The 10,254-nt window shown below is 34.1% G+C and overlaps 1 protein-coding gene across 1 annotated transcript; it reads left to right on the top strand.

Moving 5' to 3' along the window:
• The first annotated feature begins 1,517 nt into the window (after positions 1-1,517).
• Positions 1,518-8,075, top strand: LOC132065348 (probable CoA ligase CCL7). The gene is made up of 6 exons (XM_059458690.1): positions 1,518-2,642; positions 3,497-3,686; positions 4,812-4,957; positions 6,534-6,601; positions 6,718-6,820; positions 7,667-8,075. The coding sequence occupies exons 1-6, from the start codon at positions 1,635-1,637 to the stop codon at positions 7,778-7,780; spliced, it is 1,629 nt and encodes a 542-aa protein (XP_059314673.1). The 5' UTR covers positions 1,518-1,634; the 3' UTR covers positions 7,781-8,075.
• Positions 8,076-10,254: the final 2,179 nt, after the last annotated feature.

The raw sequence follows: 10,254 nt of genomic DNA, 5'->3' as shown, positions 1-10,254 counted from the left end.
GTGAAAATTGTTATGAAATACATCTTAGCGGATGGAACTGCTATTATACAAAAATTTTATAGATGACCCAAATGTAATGTCAGAGTGGGAAATTAGGTAGACTGTTGATGTGCAATTAGAATCTCAAATTTTAATGCGCATGCAGGTAAAACGAATGCCACATAGCTAAAAATTTATTGACAGATTATTGCAAGTAGTTGTTATATCCTACAAAAAATACATTATTTTCAACAGAATAGGTGAATGGGAAAATAATAAAAATTATATATTTTCGTATTTTAATTCTAGAAAGAAAAAGGAAAAAGATCTTTAAATTCAATTAAGGAAAATTCTCACCGAAAAATATTGCATAAGCGGGTTATCATTCCCATTCAATATTTGGAGGGGGTGTTGTTTTCCAACCCTTAAATGGCATGGGGGTAAAGTGGGATTGACTCTTTAGATATATACGATAATGTTTTAGATATACGGTTTTAGATAGACTATAAAACTTTTGAACAATATGAATTTAAATATGTCATAGCATTTGTATAATAAAATTAAATTTTGTGGTTTTAGATATATACCATAATGTTTTAGATAGATTATAGAACTTTTGCACCATATGAATTTAAATACGTCATGGCATTTGCATGGCTACAAAAATTCCTCATTTATAGCCTATTTGACTAAACTTCTAAAAGGAAAAAAATTATTTTTTATTTTTAAAAAGCACTTATTTAGAGTATGAAGGTGTTTGACCAACCTTTTGATAAAGAAATAAGAACTTTGAGTAATAGCCGAAGAAAATAGTTTCGCCAAAAAAATAAAAACATATAGTAGCTTTTTAGGACAAAATTATCCATATTGAAATTCATCTTTATTAAATTAGTTCCTCACTCTTTTTTTGTCGTAACTCACACTTAAAAAGTAATTTTTAAAAATATTCATCAAGCGCAAATTACTAACAAAATCACTTGCCAAAATAGTATAGTCGAGCACAGGTTACCACTCTTTCAAAAGATATTTTATTAAAAATATTTTTTGAATTAAGATGATTTCTACGACCTAGACAATTAATTTATAAAAAATACTCCTCCCATTAATAAGTGATCTCTAGGCATTTGATACATTCCTTAAGAAATACTAAACTCACAGAAATAAAATAAATATTTTTACTAACTTACGCTTGATTAAATAATATTTACTTACTAAAGTTTCTTAATTATAAAAAAGCTCACTTTTATAAAGAAGGATAAATTTTTTAAAAATAATTAATACTTTATTAATTATGTAAATAAATATTTATTTTGAATCAAAATAAAGAAGCCAACAGAAATAAAGGACCACTACTTAGAGTACTTGCCCAATTTAGTATAGTACTAGTAATAAATTACCATCATCATATGCCATATGGTTCCAGAAAAGGTCCAAATATTATTCCAACATGTCGACTCTACTATGGAACACACCCCCCCGCCCCCGCGCGGTACCCCACCCCCTATCAAGTATCAGCCTCTATACAATCTTCATTTTCATACACTGTAGTATTTCACTGTCATCTTCCTTTTCTCTTCAACAGTTCTCTACAAAAAAAAAAAACAAAAAAAAAAAAAAACAAGACTCAAGAATAGCAAAGAATTGATTTTGATTCAATGGAAAAATCTGGTTATGGACGTGATGGGATATACAGATCACTTAGACCATCTTTATTTTTTCCAAAAAACCAAAACAATCTGTCTATGGTTTCTTTTCTCTTTAGAAACATTTCCTCTTACCAAGAAAAACCTGCACTTTTCGATGCTGACTTTGATCAAACTTTAACTTTCTCAAACTTCAAATCCATAGTGTCCAAAATATCCCATGGATTAATTCACCAAATGGGCATTAAAAAAAATGATGTTGTTTTAATATTTGCACCAAATTCAATACAATTCCCTATTTGTTTCTTTGGTGTTATTGCTTTAGGTGCTATAGCTACAACTGTTAATCCTATGTATACTGTTCAAGAACTTGCAAAACAAGTTAAAGATTGTAAACCAAAGCTTATTATCACTGTTCTTGAATTAATTGATAAGGTTAACACGTTTAATTTGCCTATTTTGCTATTAGGTGAGGAAAAGTTTTCGAATTCGAGCAATTTGGATGTTGTAATGTTTAATGAGCTAGTTGATAAAGCAGGTTTCTTGAATTTTGATGAAATGGGGATAAAGGGTAGTGATACTGCTGCATTGTTGTACTCTTCAGGTACAACAGGGATAAGTAAAGGGGTAGTTTTGTCACATAGGAATTTTATCGCGGCGTCTTTAATGGTTACTTGTGATCAAGAACTGTTTGGGGAGATGCATAATGTGTTTCTTTGCGTTTTGCCTATGTTTCATGTGTTTGGTTTAGCTGTTATTATGTATGCACAATTGCAAAGGGGTAATGCTATTGTGAGTATGGCTAAATTTGATTTGAAAATGGTTTTGGAGAATGTTGAGAAGTATAGGGTGACACATTTATGGATTGTGCCCCCGGTTATTTTAGCGTTGGCTAAGCATCCGATTGTGAAGAAATATAATTTAACGTCGTTGAAGCAAATTGGTTCCGGTGCTGCTCCTTTGGGGAAGGAGTTGATGGAGGAATGCGCTAAGAGATTTCCTCAGGCTGTTGTTCTTCAGGTAATTTTTGCTGCATCTTTTTTTATCTTGAATATTGGAATGAAGGGCAGCTTGTGGCGCAATTGTAAGAGTTGACGCCATGTGACCAGGAGGTCACTGGTTCAAGCCCTGTAAACAGCCTCTTGCAGACCCAATGTGATATGGTCATTTCCAGACCCTGTTCATGTTGAGAGCTTAGGGGTTGTTGGGTTGGTGGTAGAAAGTGAATTATTCATGTATTAAAACCAACATAACTAGTACCATGTTTGGTAGCATTTTAGTTACTATTCATAAAATTCTGCAGGCTAAGCATGGAGTTTTGTTTCCAGTTTACAATCCCGCATAACTAAATCATGTACTATAAGTTATGAGTCAATTTATGTATTATTTTATGCAGGATAAAAGATGGAATAACCCCTGCATAACTAATTCATGCTGCATAACTCTGATCAGCAAACCAAACAACCCCTTAATGCACCAGGCTACTCTTTTTATTGGAACTAAACAGGTCAAAATGAAGCAGGATGGAAATAGAGGATTCTATAGCTGACCCCAACTAGTTTGGGATTGACATGTGTTAATTGTAGTAGTTGTTGTTTTAACCTTCAGTAATAGTGTTTTCTTCCTTGTTTAGGCATTTGCCTTCAAAACAACTTTTCTCTTTATCTGTTTGTCAAAACATTTTCGTGGAAGAAATACAATTCTATGAGACCCAATCATTTGATGTTTGTATATTATGTTCTGTTTACACCAGAACTGTAGAGTAAATGAATAATCAAACAGCCAATACAGCGTTACATGTATGGTCATTACATTTGATAAGTACCTTGGGAGGAATCCTGTGGGTTCTCATAGTTCTAGTGCTATAATTTCAGGGATATGGTATGACAGAAACCTGTGGAATTGTCTCAGTGGAGAATCAGTATGCAGGTCCCAGACACACAGGATCAGCAGGGAATCTAGTTCCTGGAGTGGAAGCTCAAATTGTTAGTGTTGATAAACTGAAGCCTCTTCCTCCTGGAGAATTAGGTGAAATATGGGTGCGTGGTCCCAACATGATGCAAGGTAGAATCTTTGCTAAATTCATCTTGGGGTAATTATTATGTAAGAAGGATATGTATTCTGGAATAGGATTCTCTTCTTTCGTTCATCTAAGGAGTAAAGTAGTAGGCTAGTTACTTGCAGATCCAACATTTAAACTTGATGAGTTCAACCTTTAGTGTTCTTAGATATGAACTCATTGGACTAATGATATTATGGGTTCAGTATTTAGTGTTTGTTAAATATGATTGGTTAAAATGTTTTATTCAGTTGAACTCATTGTTCAAAAGCTCCATCTAAGAGCCCGTTTGGATTGGCTTATAAGTTGCTTATAAGCTGTTTTCAGCTTTTTTGAGTGTTTGCTTTAGCCAAATTAAAAGTCATTTTGTGCTTAAAATAAGCTCAAAAAAATAATTGGGCCCGTCTGACTTAGCTTATCTAAAGCTGCTTAAAATAAGCCCATCCAAACAGGCTCTAACTCTGTATGTAGTTTCTACTAGTGTTTATATCTTTTTAGTGTCTAGTACAGCTTTTTGTGTTGTATATTTTAGGATTTGATGGGACTTTCATGGTGTTCATGATTAACTTCTTTTTCCACTGTGAACTATTCCAAATAGGATAATTTACTATCCATTTTGTTTTTGGCACAAAATACCTTTGTAGTTTGTCAAATAGCTCAAAAATATCCTCCCAATTAGCCAAGTATTGAAAAAATACCCTTCTCACTAACAGTTGCTCTAGAATACGGGAAAATGGACAATTATGCCCTTGAACTATTCGAGGAGAAGAATGGGATTTAGACTATTATGTGCTTTCTGCTGACAATTCTTCCCGATACTTCATTTATCCAAAGAAGTTATTATGAGATAGTATGCAGTTGAGATCCTTCCCACAATTTTATTTACTTTAGTTGACTTCTTGTCTCTTATAAATTTAGCTCAGGTTAGTTTCCAAGGGACATGCTTTTGAGCTACTTTTTTTTTTTTTTTTTCTTTTTTTGAACAAGGCAATAATTGTTAACCTAAAAATAAATTAGTTTGTAATGACTTTCGTGAAATGGACGGGTTTATATCATCTTGTTAACTTTTAGTGATATTGGTTTATCACATTTTAAATAACATTGTTTTCATGGTGTCTTGTTATTTTCAGGCTATTTCAACAATCCGCAGGCCACAAAGCTCACCATAGATAATCAGGGCTGGGTTCATACAGGAGATCTTGGGTACTTTAATGAGGAAGGAATGCTTTATGTCGTTGACAGGATCAAAGAGCTCATCAAGTACAAAGGCTTTCAGGTACCCTCTTTTATTGGTGATGGCAACGTTTCTTCAGGTTTTAAAAATAAAAGTCGCATAGACTCAGCTGGATCCATATTTGTCCATGCTGTCAGTGCCCTGACATGGTGCATATGAATTAATTTCACAGCCAAATTTTAATTACTACATTCACCTAAGTTTCTTTTACTTGCTTATCCTTTTTACTTGTGTGAACCCCTTTCCTTACATTCATTCTCCTCTGAAAGAACTAAAAGAAAATAATATATCCAACGCTGTAGTCAAATTGAAGATTGTTGATACTCATGCTATTTAAATAGCTTTACAACATGGAATGCGACTCCATAACATAAACAAAGAGTAAACGATCTATGGGTATCATCAACTTGCTCCGCACTTAGATGGATAACTCTACCTTGATCAGTTTATGGTCAAAACCTTAATTGTGTATACTCACTCTTTTTGAACTCCGAGTAGAGCGTTCCTGATGTAGCAAAAAGTTGGAAGAGCTAAATGTTGCATTCCATAGTACAGGAGGCCCGTTCAATACTTCTTACTGCTCGAATCTTTTCTTCTCCTGGAAATTTTTCCTCTTCACTCATTTGATAAAAATTCCATCTGCGCTATCACTGGCTTACTGGAGTCCTGCGTGTTATCGTTCATCTTCACTCCTTTTTCAGTCTTAACAAAAGGAAAATTCAAGAGAGAAATAATCCAAACACTGGGTTACAATAGTTTGATGTGATAATGAGAATAATCCTTGTTATTGAGAGCAATATTCTCTCTCTTTTCCACATTGCTTGTTTCTTCTGAAATAACTTCTTGGAATCTTTATCTACACTAATATGCAAGCTGAAAGGATGGGTAAAAGATCCTCTGTTAAAAGAAGCTGAGTATCCAATCCAAAACCTTAAGACAATGGGCGGAGTGGCCATGACCATTTGAACGCCTATTGAAACTGTTACACAATCGATGAGTGAAAAGTGTAGCATACTCTAACACCCTCCCCCACGTGTAACATGGTTCTAGTGTTTATTTTTTTTTATTTTTTTTTCTTTCTTAAATAGAGAGAGAGTAGGCTCAACAGGAGCATGTCTGAAATATAGGGAAATATATCAGGTTCAACTGGTTAATGAGTGGGCCTGGAACAATTTTAATGGTTCAATGGCTGAGTTGAGGGAGAAGTTCAGAGCAATAGAACATGAAGAGAGAAACTGGTTGTGCAAACGGGCTCACCAAAGTTTGACTCTCATACCATGTTAAAGAATTTGAGCACCCAACCCCCAAACATTAAGGCTGTGAGTGAAGCCAGGACTATCTAAACCCTTATGCAACCTATGTGGGACAAGTGAAGCATACTCTAGTATCCACATTGAGTTCCTAATAAACTAGTGGAAAATAACTGATCTACCAGTCATCATTAACTTCTCAACATTGATGTGTCTCTTTTCATTTCCAAATGCAAATTAAGAGTTTCCAACATTTACGACAGCTGGAACTTCATATTATGAAGGAATTATTTAGTGTTCTCCAGATACATATTTGTTTTTATGTCAATCAATCAAGGGTGATTATTTCAAGTTCATTTCTTTATCAGGTCGCACCAGCAGAGCTTGAAGGTCTACTTGTTTCTCATCCTGAAATATTAGATGCTGTTGTTATCCCGTAAGTCTTGCTCTAGTAAATTTTAAAGCTATTTTATTCGTACTTCATGTGCTAGTGCTACTGGTGAATGGTGATTTATCCAAAGAAAATATGAAGTTAAGAGTTTTTCGTGATAGGTTTCCTGATGCTGAGGCTGGTGAGGTTCCAATTTCATTTGTTGTTCGCTCGCCTAATAGCTCTCTGACTGAAGAAGATGTTAAAAAGTTCATTGCGGATCAGGTATGTTCGTGAACAATGACATCTCTGTAGATATCCATAAGATGCTTGCATGATTGGCTTAGAAGATCTCTCTATATCAGCTAATAGAAAAACATAAGTACTTAATTAGTGGAGGTTCTTGATAAGATAGAGAACCACTAAATTAATGAATTTGATGTCACTATGGTCATATCAGCACCATCATTGTCTCGATTATTCAATTTGACACAATTAGTGTTCATATAATGGAGGGTGGCAATCTGGTTTCAGATAAGATTTGGCTGGTGTTAGGCATGGACCCTCATAAGACTATCTGCCGGGATGTGTTTTTATCGAATTATAATTTTCACCTCACATGCTAAAACAACTATAACAAATACGCCTCAATCCCAATGAATTTGCATATCACTCCTTCTAGACTTGTCTCCGTCCAATATAAGTATATAACGGTTGCTTAGATGAGCACATAACAGCATATTTTGTACTCTGAAATTCATCATTAGTTGACTAGTTTACATATACAACCTACCGACTCCTTTATCTAGGCCTGGGACTGACATTGTGACCAACTATTCATGCTAATTTTATTTGATATTTTGTTGGAACTCCTTTCTGGAACCAGCCTCTCTATCTCCACGAGTTAGGGGTAAGGTCTGCGTACACTCTACCCTCCCTAGATCCGACCTGTGGGATTACACTAGATATGTTGTTGTTTTTGTTGTTTGTTGGAACCCCAGTGGGTAGTTGGGTTGGATTTGAGAGGTGGAAATCTTAAAATATCAGTCGTTATGACTTACTCTGAGTGAATGTATGAATCTATGTTTTGTGCATTTCAAGATCTTATTTTCATTTTCCATATCTCTGCAGGTTGCTCCTTTCAAAAGATTGAGGAGTGTGGAATTCGTAAACAGTGTGCCCAAGTCGGCTTCTGGGAAAATCCTCAGGCGAGAACTAATTGAGAAGGTTCGATCAAAACTATAAGATTTGTACTCGGTATCTGTGCTAGTGGGAGGTAGCAGGTACGCGCTGAAATTAGTTGAGGTGCACACAAACTGGCCCGAACGCACAATTACAAAAAAAGAACCGTATGCAGAGTTTGCTCATTGGATGTTAAATGCATATGTAATGTATTTTTTCGAATAATAACAGAATTGTATAAATGATGTGAAATTAGAAGTGACATGTATAATGAAAGATTCGTAACTGGTGGGATCTTATCCATCCCGCCAGAATCTCGGTGATTCCTTTTTTAATATATATTGAATAATACGGAGTATGGTGTATCGTTAAAATGCCAATCTCTTATCTATGTACTTGATATTTGCCGGTCTAATATGGTAACTAATACAAGTGAAATAGTCCTCAATGAACCAAGGGTGTGGTGTTAGCCCTTGGTCTACGCCGATAAGGGATTTAGCTAACGTGTGAAACACTTCTCCTAGGGAGTGCGCTCTCACGACCAAAACTCAAAATTGATGATGATCTGCACAAGCGACGGAGCATGTAATTTATGCACAAAATTCTACCAACCTTTGACATATAAACTAGAAAACATGTTTATATGGAATTAATTCATGCACTATCGAGGAATTGGCGAGACAAGCTAATGACATGGAGTTGAGTATTGCAAGCAACGGAAATTTTTTACCCGAGCGAAAATTACAGGAAAATAAAGAATGAGCGGGAAATTGGAATCCAAATATTAAAAGAGACAAATCTTAATGGATATCTTTCTATATGTGTGAGGTTGGTGGAAAAAGTTATTCGATATATATGAGAGATAATATGTACGTAAAATTATAGAGGTACATATAAATTGATTAGGACATCACGACTATCTTCTTCTTCTTCTTCCTTTTTTTTTTTTTTTTTTTTTTTAATTGTCAATGTTTATAGTGTAAAGCTTCACGATAAAAAATGTAAATTTGTCATGATCGGATGTCTTTTCCATGTTGCAACTTGTAACGTGGTCCTATTATGACCAATGTTTTTAATAAATTAAAACGACGCTTACACGCTAAGTGGGGCGACATTTTCTGCACTCGTCTTGTAAATGCTGGCCTAATGAATGCTCAAGTTTGTTTTTCTAACATTTGACTTTGAAGATTTCAAATATTACAAAAACTGTTTATTTCCAATTTTATACGGCGTAATCTTTATAATGACATCCAATTATTATAGAATCACAAGCTCGTATGATTTAAGAGTTACAGGTTTAAGTGGTGAAATTAATTATTGACGCTTACCTACATAACATTCATTGGGCTACAACTCTTTTTTAATCCTAACTAATCACAAGATGGAATTTTTTTTAAATACAAAATTTAACCCATAAGTTAATATTTTGTAAAAAAAGACCATAAATTGGTAAATATTTTTAACAATCACCCCCATCAATCATTTACTAATCTTATTAACTTTCACCAACCTTTATTTATGTCTATCAACCTTTAATTTATGTGGAAAGATTATATTAAATAGTAGTTACATTATCGTTCATATTAAATTTTCGATTTTATTGACGTAAAGTTCGATTAATTGATGTTGCATTTTTTAGAAAAACGCCCACAGTAGTGTATTAATTTTGTTATAAACTATGATTTCTTATCGTTGAAGATTGTATAAGAATTGAGAAAGTTTTGATAGTTTTTAAAGTAATTTGTGGGGTTTTTATGTCTAAAAGAGAAAATACAACTTAAAATATTCAAATTATATGTCCAAACATGATTTGAAACCAGGTTCCATGTCCAAACGGGGCCTTAGAAGAGAATGCTAATTAAAGATAACAAAACAAACAACACCAACAAAGGAAAAACTATAAACCAATTAATGGCCAACACTAAAAGAGGGAAGAAGGAAGAGAAGCCTAAATATTTGAAAAACTCACCAAAAAAGAAATAATGACACCTTGAATTTGAACTCTTGAAGAAGAGGATTACAAAGTAGTGAAAAAGGAATAATTAATTAGTTCAAGTTAAAGCAGACAGATGTCCAACAAAATACGTAGATCAAACCACGTGTCAGCTAAATCAGAAGAACGGAAAGGCTGAAATTGAAGAGTAAAGTATATAAGAATACCCACGAAGAAGAAATGAACAAAAGTGAAGACAAAAGCATGTTATCGGAAGTTGATAGCTCCCTATCCTTTTAGGTCGCCAGTAATTTGAAGCGAAAAAACATTAATGGGGAACAGAAAAAAGAAGAAGCAAATCGAAAGATACATAATTACAAATAAATTAAGATTATACAAGATTTAAGCTAGGGAAATAATATTTACATGTCTTTCTGAATGGGATAGAGAACTTTACCATAGATAACTGTGACACCTTTGACATAGGATGGGTTGATGAGGGCGGATCAAGCATGATTGACGTATTTCTTGGCGTTTTCCGAAGATAGGGTGTACATTTACGTACGACACTACATTTAATCTCACATCAAATTGAAATGAGAGA

This window comes from Lycium ferocissimum, chromosome 7 (assembly GCF_029784015.1).
Source record: "Lycium ferocissimum isolate CSIRO_LF1 chromosome 7, AGI_CSIRO_Lferr_CH_V1, whole genome shotgun sequence".
Classification (NCBI taxonomy): Eukaryota; Viridiplantae; Streptophyta; class Magnoliopsida; order Solanales; family Solanaceae; genus Lycium; species Lycium ferocissimum.
The sequence above is the reverse complement of the archived record's forward strand: the minus strand, read 5'-3'. Positions and strand labels throughout refer to the sequence as shown.

Excerpts from the sequence above, each read along its gene's own strand:
- LOC132065348 (XM_059458690.1), top strand. The coding sequence starts at position 1,635 with ATGGAAAAATCTGGTTATGGACGTGATGGGATATACAGATCACTTAGA. Across the intron at positions 2,643-3,496 it reads CTCAGGCTGTTGTTCTTCAG|GGATATGGTATGACAGAAAC; the intron begins GTAATTTTTGCT and ends CTATAATTTCAG. Across the intron at positions 6,821-7,666 it reads AAAAGTTCATTGCGGATCAG|GTTGCTCCTTTCAAAAGATT; the intron begins GTATGTTCGTGA and ends ATATCTCTGCAG.